The following is a 21,555-nucleotide window of genomic DNA, read 5'->3' on the forward strand; positions in this document are numbered from 1 at the left end:
TCTCTAAACTGGAGTGGGTTCAGTGTTAGCAAGTATAAAATGATGTATATTAGGGCAAAAAATCCCAACTTCACATATATGCTGATGAGGTCTGAGCTGCTGGTGACTGACGACGAGAGAGATCTTGGGGTTGTTGTGGATAGCCCATTGAGAGCATCAACTCAATGTGCGGCAGCTGTGAAAAATACCAGTTCTGTGCTTGGAATAATTAGGAAGGGGATTGAAAATAAAACTACCAATTTCATAATGCCCTTATACAAATCTGTGGTGTGGCCACATTTGGAGTACTGCATACAGTTCTGGTCACCATATCTCAGAAAGGACATTATAGAACTGGAGAAAGTGCAGAAGATGATCAGAGGCCTAGAGCATCTTGTTTACAAGGCAAGGCTACAACAATGGGTGGGGTGGTTAGTTTAGAAAAAAAGACTGAGGGAAGTTATGATAGAGGTCTAAAAATAATGCATGGTATGTATGGAGTGAGTGGATAGAGAGAAATTTTTCTCCTCCTCTAATAACACTAGAACCAGGGGTCATCCCATGAAACTGATTGCCAAGAAATTAGGACTGACAAAACGAAGTACTTTTTCACACAATGCATAATTAACCTATGGAATTCTCTACCACAAGATGTGGTGATAGGCACCAGCCTGGATGGTTTTAAGAAGGGAGGACATATCTATCAATGGCTACTAGTCTGAGGGCTATAGACCACCTCCGGTCTAGGAGGCATGATGTATCTAAATACCAGTTTGCAGGGGAGCAATAGCAGGAGAGAGGGCATGCCCTCAGCTCTTGCCTGTGGGCTTTCCAGATGCATCTGGTGGGCCACTGTGTGTAACAAGATGTTGGACTAGATAGGACTTGAGTCTGATCCAGCAGGGTTGTTCTTATGTTCTCACCAAGTATAACTTCTACTATATTTCAATATAGAGATGAAAGGTTCCAATCTTATGGGGCCAAACATCAAGTTTTGAGCAATGTTGTGGACTTCTCCTTCCTGAGTGTATTCATGAGTGCTCAGCAGCAGCTACTTTCTGTGTCATTTTATTGACAAGTGATATTTATATCATGTGCATGCATGTGCGTGTGTGTGCGCACACACACATACGATTGACAAAAAAGGCTGCATCCAATGCTTCATTTCTAGAATGAGATGTGCATAGGTCACTGCAAAATGCATAAAAGAAAAGACCAAGCATTTTAAGTGCAATGCATAAAATGATTTAGTCAGATATGCTAATCTTGGTCAGATTCTTGGTAGAACTGATATCTGAGCCACCTCTCTGCCTTTCAGATAGCTGATGACCTCATTGACACACCCCTGAAAGACTGCACACAAAGTTCATTGCTGGGTCGTAGTAATCTGTATGCATGGGGCAACAGACCCACTGGACTGTGTGAATGCTAATGCTAACACTTTTAAGGGGTGTGGAGGCAGTGAGGCAATTGCCCTGGGCCCTACACACAGAGCACCCCCATCCAAAGTGTGGTTCCGTATTTAAAATGATCAGATCGGTTATTTTCATTCAAGGCAGTAAAATGATTCAGTTAAAATATAAGCTCAGAATCAAGGGTTATTGCAGTATTTTGGGTTATCACATTGACACAGGCTGCAGTGGCGGACATGCTGTGTGCAATGTGACACATGCAGTTGAACATAACATTTGCTCAGTTGCACAAAAACACTGTTGCGGAAGTGCAAAGATTGCACAAATAGAGTTGCATGACAGTGTGGTAGTTATATGTAATGTCTACACTGTCACACAACTCCATTTATACCATTTTTGCACTTGCAGGACTATGTATTTGATATGTCCCGCCTACACACATACTATTTTGCAGTATGCCAGCTAGAGAGAAGAAAGAGGTGGGTGTGTGCGCTCAGATGAACATTCTGTCTTGGGTCTCTCAAAGTCTTTAAAAGGCCTTGTACACATGTTAAATAACCCTGGCACCCCCATACAGAACATATAGGGGTGGGTGGGTTTCCCTGGGTTGAAGCTGAAGTTGAGCAGCCCGGGGCTAGGGTGAGATGGCTTACCTTTAGTGAAGGAAGCTCCAGCTTCTGGAAGACATCAGTCACCTGCTGCAGAAGCATTTAAGATCCCTGCCTTTCCTTTCCTGCTCTACCCCATTGTTGACTAGGAAAAGAAGCCCTGGGTTTCCGATGTGTGGTACTATTTGCCCACTATGCCTTGTGGCATATAAGCATCTGTATTTGACAAGAACAGCAAGCACTGCACAGATGAAAAATGGATAAACACAATGGGAAATGCAGTTTTTCATCAGTAAGCCTGAGTTTCATTAAGCAATAGATAGCTATATACTATATATGCAACATCATAACCTTTGTGATTATCCTTGTGTTGTAAGAGAAAAGTAAAATCCTTGGCATATTTCCCCCCTGCCTTCATATTTATATAATGATTCTTTTTTCAGGTACTTAAAACCATGAACACTTTTAACTTTGATACACTTGGTTTTTGACAGGTTGAGAAGTTCAGATGGATGTGAGAGTAAGCATTTGCTTTTTATTATCTGTAAATCACACCAGTCACTGTGTTTCTCTCCAAAAGGACTATGCCAAGAAATGACAGATCCAGGAAATGAAACAAAAGGAAAATCAAATAAGAGAATGTGAATTTGCTTGTATCTGGATAGTGGTTCCAGACAGTCATAATGATTGGGTTCTGCGCCTGCGCAGAGCGCACTTCGGATAGAATTCTTTAGCTTCTTGTGATGCCAACTGCCCACAGCACGTGACTGCAGTATTCTTAAGCAGCAGTTAGGTGTCCCTTTCCTCAGTTTCTTGTTGACCGCCTTCGCGATCACGTCTTCGGAAACAGTATTATTGCTCCTCAAATTATTCCTTTCAAAAGATTTTATTGTTGATGACTGGCACAGACTTTGACAATTCTAACGGACAATCCTAAACTTGGAACAACGATAGATTTTTTTTAAAAAAATAAAGAAATAGACGACGACCCGGAACAGATATTGGTTTCTCTTTCGTTTTCCCTCACGGCTTCACTTCCCTCACACTTCCCAGACTGACTTTGGAATGGAAAATGGCCTTCTCACAGACTGACTTTGGAACGGGCTTTACTTCAGTCTAACGGTAATTTCTCAATCGCTTTCATATGAGTGCTGAAAAGGGAAAAATGAGGGAGAAGACCACCTTTAAGAGGTGCTGGGATTGCCGTGGAAAGATCTCCTCCACTGATGGGCATGAGCTCTGCCTATTTTGCTTAGGAGATGCCCATAATACATTGCAGTGCTCAGTCTGCTTGACTTTTAATAAGCAGACTCTGAAGAACCAGGCGGCTAGCCTTAAAGTGGCTTTATTAGAGCAGGCATTGCTACCTAAGTGCCGAGAAACCACGACGTCGAGACCTGCTGAGATGCAGTCTAAAGTCTCGACACCGGCCCCCTCGGCTTTGACCGCCTTGACGTCGAGGGCATCCCAGGTATTCAAGAAGCCAGCGGGCTCAGGATCAGCCCCGAAAAGGAAGGGCTCGGCTCCGGATGGGGAACCTCGTGCAAAGAAGGATAAGCGGCATAAGCATAAGAGCAAGGATGCAGGCTCGGAACACACGTCTTCCCCATCAGGCCTTCAAATCTATCAAAGTCCTCGGCGTCGAGCTCAGACCCATCAGAGCCCTCGGCGCCGGGCAGCTTCTCTTTCTCTGGCACCCACTCCACAGCTGTCTCCAATGACATCGAAAAACACTCAGTCACAGTCAAGTCAGCGTTGGATGATACGACAGCGTCGACATCGACAGACAAGCGTGATCGTTTATCACAGTCAGTCCCGGAGACAGCTTTGATGCTGAGGACAACACCAATATGCCAATACACAATGGGACCGAACATGTCTATGGGAACCCTCGGTACCATACTTGACACTGAAGAAGATGGCATGGACACTGTAGCGGTTATTCATGACACTAACCTCGATGCCGACATCGAACTCAACGCTGACATAGTGGTGCTACATGACACTAACCTTGACGCTGACATCGAACTCGACACCGACATCGAACTCGAAGTTGATGATCGACAGGAAAAGGAAGGAACTCCTAATGTGGACCACTACACTAATAGTCCAGGTGGCATGCTTCACCGTCTACTACTGTCTGAGGGAGACACTCCCTCTTCACATACCTTTCAGGGATTTCAGGACACTGCTCCCATCCCTAAAACACCATCCTGCACATGGCATACTACTCTGGCCACAGGAATCCTCCCTGTGGGTGGATGGCAGGATACTTACACTATCTCTTCTCCAGAGTATTCGCTCTTCAAAGTGTGGCTTAATGAGTGACATCTTCCAGGTCCACAGAAACAACTAAAGGAGCCAGCAGTTCAGACTACTGCTCTAAAGGCCTCACAGAGGATGGTTTCTCTTCAAGCTGGCAAGCCTACAGGTCCTGGATGTCCTGTCATCTCATGAAATCAGTCTCTATGCAAACTGTTTTAGTGCAACAAGTACCATCAGCAAAAAGAACAGTTGCACTACAGACAACCTTGGTGGCACATCCTCCTGCAGTTACAAGACATGAAGAGGCTCCAGTGAACACCGTACAGTGCCATTCCAGGGAGATTCCTCATGCTTCACCTTTGCCTTCCTCTACGGATGGAGATGAGGATAGTGATGCTTTCTCAGAGGCGTATCTAGGGAAAAAAGCGCCTAGGGCAAGCACTGAAATTGCACCCCCACCCAAACATATGACACCCATCTTTCAGATAACTTTACCATAATATCAGCTCAAAAATACAAGTCAAGCTTGTTAATCTTTTAATATTTCAAAAACTATTTAGCAGTGGACATAGCCAGACCAAAAAATGATGGAAAACTACAAATTTCAGTATGCTGGAGATCATGAAATACCCAAATACTATGTGGAGGTGTACTTGGAAAACTAAACAGAAGTTCCTGTCTAATTCTCTGCTATGCACTGTAGCATCACTATTACATAAGTTTTAAAAATCAATGGAGAATTTGACTTTTCCCAGATACTCTGAAAATAATTAAAGGATGTGCAGAGTAAACTGTGTCACTGCTTGGAATATATTCTAGTATTTCAGAAAGACAGTTAAAATGAGAGAAAGAGAGCAAGAAACTCCCAGTGGGCCTTGATACTAAGGATTTCACACTGATTCAAAGACAAACTCACCATTAATAGCCATATTATTAAGACATTACATTTAACTCACTTATCACAAGAAGCAAAGTGAGAGCAAATGAATACAGTCCTAGCTCATAAGTTTCAGCTCAGTATTCACAAGCCCCAATTCTCTGTAGATAGTGCCAAACCGAATATGTGTACAGTGACTTATATTAAATTTAAAAGTTATTTTTTAACCTGTAGCCCCTTTGGGGGGCTTCCAAAAGGCCATGGGGGGGTCTGCAAAGGTTTCCCCTCCCCCCGTTGGCCTCTAGGGCCTCGCAGGGACCATTTGAGTATGTGCAGTGGCCATTTTTAATTATTATTATTTTTAAAATAGCCACTGAAAAGAAAATGGTTGCCATGCATGCTCAAATGACTTCTGCGAGGCCTGGCCATTTCATTTCATTTCATTTTCGGTGGCCATTTTTATTTTTATTTATTTAAAAAATGGCGCCCCCTGTCAAGTGGCACCCGGGGCACGTGTCCTGCCTGCCCTACCCTAGATACACCCCTGCACTCACTCTTCTGACACTACGGAGCCAGATGTGCCAGAGGAACCAGCGTTACCAGATCCTGCAGATGATGTCGCTCCCATCCCATCCATTTCCCCAAATGAGGAAATGAAAGGGTATTACCAACAGGTCGCAGAGATTGCTCGTGTACTAGGTCTCGGCATACAGCAAAAGTCAATGGACCTGGATGACCCAGTGTATAACATAATGACCAAAACATCGGGGTTACAGCCGGTGTATCTACCAATGCTTCTCCACATTACCAGGGCTGCTAAATCCACTTGGGAAGTTCTTCAAACTTCAACTCCTGCCTCCAAGCGCTTGGAGGTATTATACCGAATCCAGGAAGAAAACAATGAATACTTGATTAGGCATCCTACACCAAATTCGCTGGTGATAGACTGTGCAATGTCATCTAAGGGGAGCAAGCGACATTCGACACCAGCTGACAAAGAAGGGCGCAAATTGGACGTCCTGGGAAGGCGTGCCTACTCAACTGCGTGCCTGTCGATAAAGATTGCAAATTCAATCGCATGTCAGGTGAAATACACTCACTCCCTATGGGAGGCACTGTACAATGAGCGGTATACCCTTGATCACACAGAATTCATCAAGAAGTTTGAGGTGACCTTCCAGCGAACTACTACTACCACGAGGCAGCAGTTGGCGAATGCTAAACGTCTGGTGGAATCTGAGTCGTGTACTCTTACCTCTTCAATCATACTTCAACGCCATGCATGGTTGAGAGCCACACAGCTTCAGCCTGACATGGAGTGTATTGAGAATTTGCCCTTTGGGGCAAAAGATCTGTTCTCGGAAGACATGGATACCACCATGGAACAGTGGAAAAAATCAAAATTGACGGCGCGGTCCTTTACCAGCCAAAAATGCAATAACTCCAGGTACCAAATAAACCAACGTTATCAACCCTATCAGAGGAGGCAAAGTTACTACCATCAGTCTGAGTAGAGAGACTACCGGCAACCATACCAACGCTATAACCAGTGCCAATTCCAGACAAGGAACAAGAACAACCAACAGAGCCACAACAAGGCAACTCAGCAGCCCAAACAACAACTTTGATCTGCCGGTGAGCCTGCTGACCAGCAACATCACGGTCCCATCACCCCGCAATACCAGCAACAGCCCGTACGCAAGGAACAACATCTTCTTGACGCATGCCAGAATTACCATCAAACTGACAAGCCATGCCCCAGCATGGCACCATATAACATCAGACCAGTGGGTCCTGAGGATAATCATGATGGACTATGCTTTGAAATTCAAGGAGCTTCCCCCGTTTACAGGGATAAGGTTCACCCCAGAGACTCCAGTTTTGTGGGAGGAAGTACAGCAGTTGATGCTCAAAGAAGCAATATCACCAGTACAGTGGGCTCAAAGCAAAACGGGATTTTATTCCTGATACTTCCAGATACCCAAACAGGATGAGGGAATATGCCCCATAATGGACTTACGCTGGCTCAACCAGTACATTGAAGTACAAAAATTCTGGATGACAACGTTGCAAGCCATCCTGCCACTACTCCACGAGGAGCAAGGGATTGCAACGCTTGACCTCAAGGATGCGTACTTCCATGTCGGCATACAACAGAGCCATTGGAAGTATCTCCGCTTCACCCTTGGTGCACAGGTTTATCAATACAATGTTCTGCCCTTCAGGCTGGTGACTGCGCCAAGAGTCTTCACCAAGTGCATGGCTGTCATCGTCACCCACCTCAGGGTACTGGGACTCTCGGTCTACCCGTTCCTCGACAACTGGCTCCTTATGGCCAAAACCAAGCGACAACTACTCAGCCACGTAGATGTGGTAAAGGCGTTGTTGACAGATTTGGGTATCCAAATCAATTGGAAGAAGTCACATCTAGTGCCGACGAGAAGCCTTCAGTATATTGGCATGAGACTCAATATGCTGCAACAGATGGCATATTTGCTGGAGGAGAGATATCAATGCATATGCACTTTGGTGCATGCCTTCCACTTGACCCCACTGCGATCTGCAAGGTCTATTCAAGTGCTACTAGGTTTGATGGCCTCCTGCACCACCACAGTGCTGTATGCGAAATTAAGAATGAGCAATCTGCAAGTGTGGTTTCTGTGCACATTTCGGCCCATGATTGATCCTCCATCCAGGCATCTGCTGGCCCCTAAAAAAGTCCTGGCTTCATTGCTTTGGTGGATGAAGGCATCTCATCTCCTGAAAGGTGTTCTGTTCAGGACTCCTTACCATCGTGCATTCTGATGACAGATGCTTCCATGAGGGGCTGGGGAGCTCACATGGGAAATTGGACAGCACAAGGCCTCTGGTCTCCAAAGGAGACCCTATTACATATCAATTTCCTTGAACTTCTGGCAGCATTCAGGGCGCTGCAGAACTTGCAAGACAGTATATCGAACACAGTGGTCCAGTTGTAGATGGACAACACCACAGCAATAGCCTATGTAAACAAGCAAGGCAGAAAAGTTTCTTGGGCTCTTTGCAACCTCAGCCTCCAGATATGGAACTGGTGTATCCCTCGAGGTATTCACTTACAAGCTATACACATCAACGGTGAACAGAACTGCTTGGCGGATTCCTTGAGCAGAGAGACAGAGTTGCATCAAAATGAATGGGAGATGCACTCGGTGATACTACAAGATGCATATTGCTCCAGGATGGGATGGGGTGATTATTCCAAGGCGACGCCTTTCAGTAACAGTGAAGAGAGAGCTTCTTCTATGCAAATCCGCCGACTCTGCTCCTATCACGAGTGATAGCCAAACTGTTAAAGGAACAAACTCAGGCAATTTTGATAGCTCTGTGGTGGCCAAGACAACCTTGATTCGTGTAGCTACTCAGACTATCAGGGAACGCGTTCATACGTCTCCCCAGATGGTCGGATCAGCTCTCTCAAGATCAAGGCTGGATACTACACCCCAATCTATCGGTGCTCAATCTCACAGCCTGGAGGATAGGCTTCTGAGAAAGATCCTTCTCAATACTCATAAAGTTTCTACCAGATGCAATTACAGAGCAAAGTGGCGTAGGTTCTGCGTGTACACTCAGGAACATCGTTTCTGGCCAAAAGAGGTGGAAATTAAGGAAGTACTCCTCTATCTGACCACTCTGAAGAAAGCGGGCTTAGCTAATCTGTCCATTAAAGTACACATGGCCGCGATAGCATCTCACCATGCAGGGTGGGATGGTAGAACTGTCTTCACTCACCCGAGATGCAAGGATTTCCTAAGAGGAATAAACAATCTGTTTCCACCTGTAAAGTCGCAATAGAAAAATGGAGCCTTTCTCAGGTGCTTGGTGTTCTTACTGAGAGCCCGTTTGAACCCATGGCTACTGCGTTGTTAAAGATGACGATTTTGAAGACTCTATTCCTGGTGGCGATAACCATGGCTAGACGAGTTAGTGAACTCAAGGCGCTTCGTATTGATGAGCCGTATATCCAGATCTACCCGGACCGCGTTCTGATGCACTTGGATCCGGACTTCAGACCAAAGATCGTCTCCGACTTCCACTTAAGTACAGATATAGTCTTGCCGACCTTCTTTAGAAATCCAGAGACTCCGTTAGACAAGGCTATGCACTCGTTGGATGTGCAACAGGTGCTACTATACTACCTGAAAGCTACCCAAGAAGTACGAAAGACGAGGCTGCTCTTTGTCTGTGAAAAAGGTATGCATAGGGGTGAATTCCCCTCGTGCCAGAAATTAGCTTTCTGGTTATTAGAACTTATTAGATTGGCATATAATCAACAAGGGGTCACTCCGCCCTCTACGATAATCTGCAGCACACCTTGCAGGTATTAGGTTCTGTGATATATGCTTAGCAGTGACCTTGGCTACGCACCATCCCTTTGTGAAACATTACGCCTTAGACATTAGAATGGCAGCAGCGGCTGAGTTTGGACGGGCGGTCTTGAAGAGGATCCTACCGTAGCTTGTTGCTCCCACCGCCTTATCTGTAGCTCGTAATTCACCAAATCATTATGACTGTCTGGAACCACTATCCAGATAAACAGGTTGCTTACCTGTAACAGATGATCTGGTAGTGGTTCCAGACATTCATAAGACCCACCCGTCTATCCCCACTGCAGAAGAGGGCAAGCTACTGTGTCAGACATCGATGATATGCAACGTTCTATAACTAAAAGACAAGTCACTAAAGACCAGTTGCAACAATCATACCAAATGGCTGATCGGCCAACAAAAAAACTGAGGAAAGGGACACCTAACTGCCGCTTAAGAAAACTGCAGTCACGTGCTGTGGGCAGTTGGCATTGCGAGGAGCTAGAGAATTCTATCCAAAGTGTGCTCTGCGCAGGGGCAGAACCCAATCATTATGAATGTCTGGAACCACTACCAGACCAGATCATCTGTTACAGGTAAGCAACCTGTTTTTATGGTCTCACTTTAGCTTGATAATAGTCTTATTTGGGGGAAAGGATTATCTTTAAATTTGTCGACAATAGTGCCACATTCACAAGCACCAGTAAGTATTCCATTGATGGGGTTGAGGGAGTAATAGCTAGAAAAGACTTCACTTACACTCAGTTCAGACATTACACTAGCCATGGTTTGCGCTAACCATAGTTCAGGGCTGCTGGTATGTTTGTTTTCTAGCTGCTCAGCACTCCCATTCCATTCTTCCCAGCACTCCCAGTTGACACATGACTCTAACTATTATTTATCAGTTCAGACATTTTTCACAGTATAGTTAGTACTAACCATGGTTTGTGAACCTGCTTTGAACTGTGGTTTTTAGGCCCCATTTGGACATAATACCAAATCAAAGGTAAATCTGTCAGAGGTTTGAGTTTGTGATAGGAGCCAGCATGGTGTAGTGGTTAGAGTGCTGGACTAGGACCGGGGAGACCCGAGTTCAAATCCCCATTCAGCCATGATTCTAGCCGGCTGATTCTGGGCCAGTCACTTCTCTCTCAGCCTAACCTTCTTCACAGGGTTGTTGTGAGAAGAAACTCAAGTATGTAGTACACCGCTCTGGGCTCCTTGGAGGAAGAGCGGAATATAAAATGTAAAAATACAGGTGAAACTCAGAAAATTAGAATATCGTGCAAAAGTCCATTAATTTCAGTAATACAAATTAAAAGGTGAAACTGATATATGAGACAGACGCATTACATGCAAAGCGAGATAAGTCAAGCCTTAATTTGTTATAATTGTGATGATCATGGCATACAGCTCATGAAAACCCCAAATCCACAATCCCAGAAAATTAGAATATTACATGGAACCAAGAAGACAAGGATTGAAGAATAGAACAATATCGGACCTCTGAAAAGTATACAGTGTACTGTGCTTGATTGGCCAGCAAACTCGCCTGACCTGACCCCATAGAGAATCTATGGGGCATTGCCAAGAGAAGGATGAGAGACATGAGACCAAACAATGCAGAAGAACTGAAGGCCGCTAATGAAGCATCCTGGTCTTCCATAATACCTCATCAGTGCCACAGGCTGATAGCATCCATGCCACGCCGCATTGAGGCAGTAATTGCTGCAAAAGGGGCCCAAACCAAGTACTGAATACATATGCATGCTTATACTTTTCAGAGGTCCGATATTGTTCTATTCTTCAATCCTTGTCTAGAGTGGCCATGTTGCTCGCTGGCCTCATCTTGAAATTGATGCCCTGCCCTCTGCTTTCTCCTTGCTCCTTCTGCCTCTACTTGGCATCAAGGATTCCATGTACCTGCAGTTCCTGCATTTAAAGGGATGGAATGGTATTGCGGAAAGCATGCTTTAAATAAAAGAAGGATAATAAATATATGTGCAAGAAGCCCTTTCATTGAGTTAACACCTGATCCAGCCCCATTCATGGGGCTCTCAGATGTTATAAATGGAGTGTCGTTTCTTTGGTCTTAATGCATACACAAAGGTGCGGGGCGGGGGACCAGACTGAAGGACATGCCCGAGAATCCCAGGAGAAGTCACTGGTTGCCAGACCATGGAAGGGTCATGCTCATCTGGTGCTATGGGAACAGATCTTATTAACTTCCTAGGAGGGGATATGTATATGCAAAGGATCCTGGGGTTTGGTTCACAGTAACCAAGGGTGCCACCAAGATTGCTGACTGCAGCAAAGCAGTGAGAAAGACCAAACACACTCTTGTCCTCTTGCCGGCTTGCCAGCTGCGGGGGTGTGTGGAGTGGGGGAAGGAGAGTTTGTCTTCTTATGAGAGGGCCATTCCACCGAAGAAAATAGAACATAGGAACATAGGAAACTGCCATATACTGTGTCAGACCACTGGTCTATCTAGCTCAGTATTGTCTTCACAGACTGGCAGTGGCTTCTCCAAGGTTGCAGGCAGGAATCTCTCTCAGCCCTATCTTGGAGAAGCCAAGGAGGGAACTTGAAACCTTCTGCTCTTCCCAGAGCGGCTTCATCCGCTGAGGGGAATATCTTGCAGTGCTCACACATCAAGTCTCCCATTCAGATGCAACCAGGGCAGACCCTGCTTAGCTATGGGGACAAGTCATGCTTGCTACCACAAGACCAGCTCTCAAAAAACAAACAAACAAACAAAAAAACCCAAAGGGGCAAATCCAAAATAATCTCCACCTATTCCTGTCAATCTCAGCTTATCCATCCATATATAAGCACTCATACATGGGCAAGGAATGGAGGAAAAAATAGTAGTTCCTGGAGAAATGGGGTAGGGGTGCATGTGTCTCCTCATATATCTGCCGTAGGATAGGCTGGTGTGGGTGTGCCACAAATGGCCATTGCTGGTAACAAACTCATTTTGTGAAAATATGAGGGGAAAATAGAGGTAATGTTCATGCAATCTATCTAACTAGTACAAGTGTGAAGAAAGGGGCCCAATCCTCTTTTCCCAGGGGAGGGAAGAGGGGAGCTACAAGGCCCTTATTCCTCAAGTGTGGAAGACAGTGGTGCGAGTGGTGGGAGGAAAGGGTTACGATACCTTACAAAAAGGCAAGATCGCTGAGCATGCTCCCTCTAACATCGTGGCCAATGTTTGCAGCTTCACTAATGTGCTGATGCTTTGCCCACAGTCTGGTGAATCAAGTGGAATGAAGCTTGCTGGGATACAACCTGGGCAGATTAGAAAGAGGGAGGGTTTCTTCTGCCCAGAATCTGGAGGTTGCCAAATCAGTTAATCACCTCTTGGCTTCACAGATTAACCACAGCTTCATCTATCCAAGGTTTCGTGCTATGTCTGAATGGGGCCTGAGTCTGGTTTGCCAGCTGGCTGCAAATAATAGTTTATGAATTCAGTTAATAAACCAAACTATGGCTGAGAGTGCTTAACTGTGGCTTAGTGTAATGTCTGAATTTTGTATTGGACCTCTGTCTCTGGTAAGATTAGATTTGTTTTTGGAACCTAGTATCTAGACCACTTTATAGGTGTCTCTTTAAATTAGTTTTGCCTCCTTGGTATTTATCTGTTCAGTTTTTATAACATTTTAGATGTCAGGGGTTAATGAACCAGCGTTGTTCTAACGTCAGTGTCATAATGTAGTTAATGGGATGCATAATGACTGGGAACAGAGTTGAGGAAACCATGTCTTTGGGATCTTATGAAGCATATCAGGCAGTAAAAGGGTTTTTACCATCCCAGAAGTATAATTATCAATTTTTCAGCTTTTGAGATACTGAGTGTCCTTGAGTTGAATATTGCCTGTCATTTTCCAGCCCCCAGTATATTTATATGTTGTTTGGTTGACAATTTACACTGGCTACATTTTGTGCTTTAAAACACCGTTAAGCTAATTCTCCTCCATAGAGCGTTAAGCCAGTCACTTTGTTTCATGACAATCTTGAATGCATGGTGCTCATAATGATGCATTTATCTCCACTTCTCCTATTTGAAATAATAATCCTTTAAAACTGTTTCAGAAATCTCATCCTCCTTAAAGTCCCCTCAAGATCTGCACCATCATTACTCAGGTAAGCAGTGAATATCGAAATGGCAGGTGAACCATTTCATTAGTTGATAAGCACATTAATTCCTCCCCCCCATCATTTTCTGACATTTTCACTTTGAAGTAGCTCACTATCAAGAGCAGTATATTAGGATTATTCCTAACACAGGAGCCAGGGAAGATTAAGAATATTTATTACTTTAGCACAAGCTTCTACATATCAGGCAGTTGTTGGCAAAATAGGTTTGGAGGAAAAAATAAACTTTGGCAAGGAATAAATGACAGATTCACAGCCAAAGACAAAACAAGATCTGACAGAACATTCCCAGGAAACAACAGTTTGTTAATAGCCATCACCTCCTACTTGTGATGAAAATACAGCCTTTACTGCATACCCGTGCTTTCACTCAGCTTGTCTGAGTGATTGTCTTCTATTATGCTTTATGGGAAATATCTAGAAAAATTAACCATTGGCACAAAGTGACTGGAAGGAAGCTGAATATAATTCACTCCAGTCCTCTGATTGTATGCATCCATATCTTACTTTAACCTCCAACAAATTAATTCACATCTTCCACGTCATCATGTGTGATAAGCAGTGATCAAGGTGGTGTACCATGCCATAACACACAGGCTAGTAAAATAATCAAAATAATTTGAGTTGGCCCAGTTAGCTATGTCAGTCTCAGTTGCTTCTGAACAATGAACAGAAACATCCCAAGGTCTTGGGGAAGACAAACCATTTCTAAGGACCACAATGAAGGCACTAGGGGAAGTTAGGTGGCTTTGCAGAAGCTTGAGCAATATTGTGAATCCAGTCCTGCTGGGCATGGAGCCCACTGGACCAGGGGGTGGATTCCATAGAAAATCTGCCTGAACCAATCTAGACTACAACTCAAAGACAGGAAGAAGCCTATTATATAGCTACTTCCCTCATAAACACCAAAACAATCTTATGTTTGTTTAACTAAGCTTTATTCAGAAACAACTCAATTTTTCTCCTTCACCTTTCCCTCCCTTCTCCTTTTCCTGACTCCACCCCCCAAAAAAACTCTCTTCAGGATCCCCACTGGGACAAACCTCTAATTAACAAAATATAAAAGATTGCTAGATAGAATACAAAAATGCCTAGCAGGTAACTGAAGAAAGTAAAGTGAATCAAGCTTCAGACAGGACAAGTCATTCATATGAAGAATCTCTTGCGCACACACATTTGGAATGGCATCAGCTCCACAATGAAAATTTGTCAAAGACTGAGATCCTGTCCCAGTAGTAGGCTTGTGCATTTTGATTCGAGTACAAAACATTTTGTGGCAATTTCGGAGGTTTTGTAACCAAAACAAAATCAAAAATCAAAAAAAATTTTGAGATAGAAAAATCAGAAAACAGAAATTTTTGTTTCCAGATCGAAATGACTGTGTTTCGGACAGAATGCTTTGTTCTTCGGAAAAGCATTGCAATTGAAATTGACTTCTCTGACTCTCTCCACTCCAGCTGAGGCACTGAGTGATTAGCAGAAAAGAAGATATGCAAAAAGCTGTTGAGCATGAATGGTTTAGTTAAGTATATGTTGTATTCAGTGTGATTGAAATGCAAACTGACCTTGCAAAGGGATTTGGAAGACAGCATTTTGAGACAGAAATACTCGAATATCTTTGGGAGCTCAATGCAATTCCAAAGCTCTTGCTAAAAGCCATGGTATAAATTGTGTGGAGAAGCTTTTCGAGAAGCTGATTAGGAAAGTTCTGAAATTACACAGGTTTTTCTTTCCAAAGGTTTAGAAAGAATCTCTTGACTTGTTCAGGGGTCTTTTGAAGAGCTATTTTGTTTTTCTTCTGATTTTTATGAGTTATAGTGGTGTCTAAGTTTTGTTGCCCAAGTGAGCAGTCTAATGTAATTAGGCCACAATGTAATTTGGTGGGACATGATGTCTAAGCCAGTGAGTGGTTCACAACTTTTGTCATTCCAGGGACAGGTCATCCACATGGGACTACAGGAGACAAAAGGAGGGGTGGGACGGGGAATACCCCTGTCAATCTATTGCCACTCCCAGGAATCTTAGTTGCTTCTCTCTTCCTTGTAACCATGACCCATGGTTTTGCACTTTCTTAAATACAGTGATGATAAATCTCAACAATTCTGAACAGTAGGCTGATTTGTTTGGGCTACAGCTCACTCCAGTTAAATGAACATTTGAAGTTGTTCCATAGTACCAAGGCAGTTCATTGGTCTATCTTGCTATCTCAAATGACCTGTGGTCACTGTTCCATGGGGACGGAGTGTTTTTATTGAAAGATTGCTTGAATCCACAAATGGGTTGTGCTGCTGTGCTAGTGCCACAGGGACAGGCTCACACCAGCTGCAAAATTCTCAAATAATTGTGCCAAAAAAATGTTGTGGTGGTGTTCATCATTCTCTTCACTCTTTCAACTTGTTTATGTGGGGCTTCAGGGGCAAAACAGTGGGTTGGGAGGCAGTGCCCCAAGGGTGGTGCACCCAGATTCCAAATAGGGCAAAGGGCTGATTTCTTAGGAATTTTTGAGGTTTATGCATCTTTAAGATTTTCCCCCCATAGGGAATAATGGAGGTTTCAGGAGCCCCATAACTCCACCTGGGGGGCATTGGGATGGCCCGAAGCGAGTGGTGGTGTAGTGCACAGAGGGTGCCAACCACCACCCTGGATTGCTAACCCATTGGGGTACTGGGCTTTGTTGTTTCTGAGGTGTTGAGTTTAGATTCTCTGGTAGCAAATGAGATTTTTAATGAAAAACCATGAATCCACTCTCATATGCTACTAGAGAATATATTCTCAGAATGTATTGCTGGTCTACGACCGAAATAAAGTTTTACTTTACTTACTATATTCTCAGAACACCTCTAGAACAACAAAACCTGTACTTCATGGGTTGGCAACTCATGTGGGTGGTTGGCACCCTATGGGCACTACACCGCCACTTGCTCTGGGCCACTCCAGTGCCCCTCAAGTGGAGTTATGGGACTGCAGAAACCTCCATTATACCCTACAAGGAAAATCTGAAAGATGCATAACTTCATTAATTCTTGAAAAAATCAGCCCTTTGCAAAATTCCTCTTAAAAAGTTGTGGTAGCGTCCTTGTACCAACTGGGCACTACCACCAACCACACTCCACTCTGGGCCATCCCACCCCCCACCCCCCACATGAAGCTATACTTTTCCTGAAACCTCCATCATACCCTATGGGGAAAATCTGAAAGACGGGCAAACTTCGAAAATTCACCAAAAATCAGCATTTCCCCCAATTCCTTTGAATTTTTTGTGGTATCTTCCACTCATTGGGCACTATAATGCCCACCCACTCTTTTTACCATGTGACCCATTTTTTAATCTGAATTAATTCGGATATAGATTTGGATTAATTCAGATACAAAACAATACTGGGGTGATTTGGAAGGCTTAATTTCGGACAAAATACAAAAGGGTTGATTCGGATTTGGTACAAATCGAAACAGAAAAAATACAAAATGTGCAACCCTACCCAGTAGTATTAAATTGTAAATGTCATAGATGCAGAGTGAATTCAAGGGTCTCTATCTGAATTTTTTTTTTAAACTTTGGCACCAAGGATTCAATTAGGGGGAATTACCCATTGAAATTAATGGGAAATGGAACTCCTTTGCCCTGAACACTCCCTAGTGGAGAAAATTCAGTTTAGATGGACTAGTAAGGGTTATGTGTAGGGGCTTGGCTTTATGCAGCCTGAGCTTCTCCTCTGTGGCTCTGCACTCTGCTGTTGTGTCCTAGAGAGAGGGAGCAGCTGACCCTCGTCTCAGGCCAAACAATGCCATGTAGTGACCCTTCTGGCAAATGCCAGATTAGTGCTCCTAGAGTCCTATGTGCCTCTGGAAGTCATCAGATTAAATGTAATAAAAGTTCCATCATAGATGTGAATCAACTATTTTGAAACCATCAAGCTGCTGTTTCTCCATGGCAGTTCTACACAGAATATTCAATACTAGCTGATCTGGAGCAGAGTATCTGTGCCCCTAGTTCTCCATCTCTCCTCCCCATATTCATTTCTCCTCCTCCATTGAGCCCCAGTCCCCATTCTGCTTTCCCCACTTCCTTCACCCCAGTCCCTGTTCAGCTTTCCTTTTCCTCCCTGCCTGCCAGTGGCAGTTTCCCTCACTGGCTTTCCCTCGCCGGCGCTTTCCTTCCCTGCCCACTGGTTCGCTGCACCATGGCCGCATGCCGGCCTGGCAGCCACAACTTTTCCTGTGCAACTGCCTGGCGGCCACTGCTTCTGCACCACAGCCACCTGCTGGCCTGGCGGTGGTCACTTCCTCTCCACAGCCGGGCACCGCTTCTCCTCCGCGGCCGGCCGGCTGGTCTTATGGCAGCTGCTTCTCCTCCGTGGCCAGCCACAGCTTCTCTGCGGCTGGGCCACCTGTCCCCATCGCTAATCAGCAGCTCGCTTGCAAACTCTCACAAGAACTGCCATGCATATGGGATTAGCAACGGGTACGTTTAGGAGAAATACACACACACACACACACACACACACACACACACACACACTCTGATCCGGCACACAGCATCTGCGCTCCTAGTTCTCCCTGTCTCTCCTCTCCATTTTCATTTTCCACCTCCCTTCAGCCCCAGTCCATTCTCCCTTGCCCCCTCCCTTCAGCCCCAGTACGTTTTCCTTTTGCTCCCCTCCCTTCAGCCTCAATCTGTTCCGCTTTCCCTCCCTGCCTGCCGGCCTGGCTGGTGCTTTTCCTCCCTGCCCGCCGGCAGTGGTGGTTTCCCTGGTCAGCCTGGCCGGAGCTTTCCTTCCCAGCCCACTGGCTGGCCTGGTGGGTGCTTTCCCTTCCCACCTGCTGGCCTGGCAGGCACTTTCCCTCCTTACTGGCCTGCCGGCAGCGCTTTCCCACCCTGTCCTCTGCCGGTGCTTTTCTTCTTCCCTGCTGCCACTGCTGCCATTTTCTTGCCCCTTCCCTTCACTATCCAGGCAGCTGCTCGCAAACTCTCACGAGAACTGCCACACATGGGATTAGCCATGGGTACGTCTTAGAGAATTAAATATAGAGATTGTAATATTTCAGTTAGTTAGATCTCCCCACCACCACTCCACCGCCACCCCTGATATCCAGCCTAAACTGATTAATGCACAGTTCAGTCATTCAGGCAATGGTTGGTCCCAGCTCTGTTTCATGTTCTTCACTTGATAGAATGCAGTGAATTGGTTTCTCTGTGGGCATGATGAAATGTGTAGAACCTGCCAGCAGATGTCCCTGTAGTCCATGCTTATTTTAGATCTCCACACAATTGTCCTTGCAAATTATGGTCAGGAGAAGCACATTTAAATGAAAATCTAAAGTTCTGATGTACTTGCAGTCAGTTATGGTTGATCCCTCCCCCCATTTAGCTATTATATCATAAGCCCAAACTACTTGTTGACAAAAATCCAACACATTGCCAGAGAACATGCGAATATAAATTTCATGGTAATCTAAACCCTATTCAGGCTTTATTGTAACCGTTTACAATGCACATGGTTACAATGACTCCTGACAAGCTCTGTTCCCTGCACCGACATGCTATGGAAATCCCACATTCATCTGAAGAGACATTTTCTGTATTCATGGTCAGCATGTACACTGCACACAGTAACAGTAACTCCTAAATAGGAAAGTTGTGGTTTAGAAAATGTCCTCTTGTGAAACTGAGGTGAATAGGACTGTCTCATCCCAAATATGCTATGACCCTGCTCCTTATTTTTATCCTTGAGTCCTAACTTTAACTTGTATTCCCACTCACTAGAAATAATTCTTAAAATTCACACCCAGCACCTGGAGGGAAGCCAGCTGTCCAATTGGCTAAGCATGAGGATAAAGAGGTGACCTCCTCACCCATGCCATGGTCTCAAACTGGAATGGGCCCTCTGCAGGGGTGTGTGTGTGTGTGTGTGTGTGTGTGTGTGTGTGTAAAGATATCAACTTAAATGCAAAATCACATTTAATGTTGTTGTCGTTTTACCCTCAGGCACAATTTCATTTATAGTATTCGGCAAAGGAGTAATCTGCAGGCGGCTGCCACTGCCTTCCTCTCAGAGTGAGGGAAAGGGTTACTAATGGCATCCTCACACCTTCCAGTCTTGACTCAAAACTGAGAGCAGAAAAATCCTTCATATCCTTTCTTATCACAGCTGCACATCCCAAAAGCCATCGGGCTGCTAATGTTAAATTCCTAAACCTCACTATCCTTATGAGGCACAAAAAACAAGCAAGCAAACAAAAAACAGCTAGATTAGTCTTTATTGTTGCTGCTACTACTATTATTACTCCTACTATTATTACTCCTACTACTACTTTTACTACTACTACTACTACTACAAATATTCCCAATGTTGTGATATGTAATCTTTTTTTCCAAGGGAAAGAATGCTTATATCTGTTCTTAAAACAGATAATATGTTTTAACTGCTCAGTTAACAGTTTTAACTGCTTCAGCTGCTCAGAAATCATCCATAACTGTTGCTATTTCAAGAAAATTCATTTTTACAGGAGAGATGGGGCAAGCAACATTTTAGGGCCAAATTACATATTATCTGTGATTGCCCCACAATATTGTTTGTGTGTGTGTTTTAAAACAGATGTAGGCAATTGTTCCCCTTATGGCTCCTTTCTTGCTCATAATTGACTCCCCAGCTGCTTTTTCCCCATAGGAGAAAAGATATAGGTATAGGTCCCCATATTTTTTCCTGAAAGAGAGAAAAGGAGATTAGAAGAGCAATTTTCAGAGAAAAATTAGATGGAGAGATCCTGAGTTAATCAGTCCCTGACCCCTCACTCCACCCTGGAAGTGCTCAGCTCAAGGCTGCAGTCAGTAACAGCTTTTTGTTTTTGTTTTAAATGGAGGTCACTTACCGATGATTGAATGTAATATAAATTTTGGCTCTTCTTGCACTTGCAGCCAATAATTCTATTCTTCCTTCCTAAAGGTAAAGTGTGCTGTCAAGTCGATTTTGACACCTGGTGCCCACAGAGCCCTGTGGTTTTCTTTGGTAGAATACAGGAGGGGTTTACCATTGCCACCTCTTGCGCTGTATGAGATTATGCCTTTCAGCATCTTCCTATCTCACGGCTGCCCGATATAGTACCAGCGGGGATTCGAACCGGCAACCTTCTGCTTGTTAGTCAAGCATTTCTGCACTGTGCCACTCTAGCCTGCACTATTTTCAACACAACACAGGGAAAATAGTATATTCCCTGCCTGGCAGGGAGGATAGTATAGTTTAGGAAACACATCCAAGCACTATGATATCCAAATGAGGGGTCCAAAGGGAAATTCCTTCTATCCACCTAACAACTTGGGTCAAGTTGAGTGACTGAGCTTGAGCTAATATGGTGAGAAGGTGATGGGTGGGTTGCTGTTCTCAGAAAAACAACTGTACCAGCACACTTGTCTGACTGCTGAAACAGGGTAAAGGGTAGTGACTCCATTTGTTGTGCAAAACATATAGAATTTGAACACCCCAACAATGTTTGTTTTCCAGTGCAGAGCAGGGCAACCTGTGCACAACTTACATGAGTGAAAGAGAGATGATGCTTGGAAAACCCATAAACCCCTGCTAACTTGGCAAAGAGGTACCTTTTAACGCAGTGATTCTCTTTATTTAGCAGCGGGAGAGTAACTGGCCCTATCCACCCCCTGCACAGTACCTCCAGTGACTGTTGCTGGTGTCTATCTTGTGTTTCTTTTTAGATTGTAAGCCCTTTGGGGACAGGGATCCATCTTATTTATTTGTTATTTCTCTGTGTAAACCGCCCTGAGCCATTTTTGAGAAGGGCGTTATAGAAATCGAATTAATAAATACAGTAAGTAATGAAGTAATGAGATCTGTGATACATAGAAACTAAGGACAACATCAACACATCAATTGTTGAAAAGTATCATCAACTGATTCTGGGGG

General features: G+C 44.3%; 1 protein-coding gene across 1 annotated transcript in view; it reads left to right on the top strand.

The window, feature by feature from the left end:
- TRPM6 (transient receptor potential cation channel subfamily M member 6) overlaps positions 1–21,555 on the top strand; it is a 140,732-nt gene that overhangs the window by 90,889 nt on the left and 28,288 nt on the right. Inside the window, exons 29-30 of the mRNA XM_053300488.1 lie at positions 2,494–2,519; positions 13,577–13,627. Of these exons, the coding sequence (XP_053156463.1) occupies positions 2,494–2,519; positions 13,577–13,627 (77 nt within the window). The remainder of the gene's footprint in view (positions 1–2,493; positions 2,520–13,576; positions 13,628–21,555) is intronic.

Source organism: Hemicordylus capensis, chromosome 2 (assembly GCF_027244095.1).
Source record: "Hemicordylus capensis ecotype Gifberg chromosome 2, rHemCap1.1.pri, whole genome shotgun sequence".
Classification (NCBI taxonomy): domain Eukaryota; kingdom Metazoa; phylum Chordata; class Lepidosauria; order Squamata; family Cordylidae; genus Hemicordylus; species Hemicordylus capensis.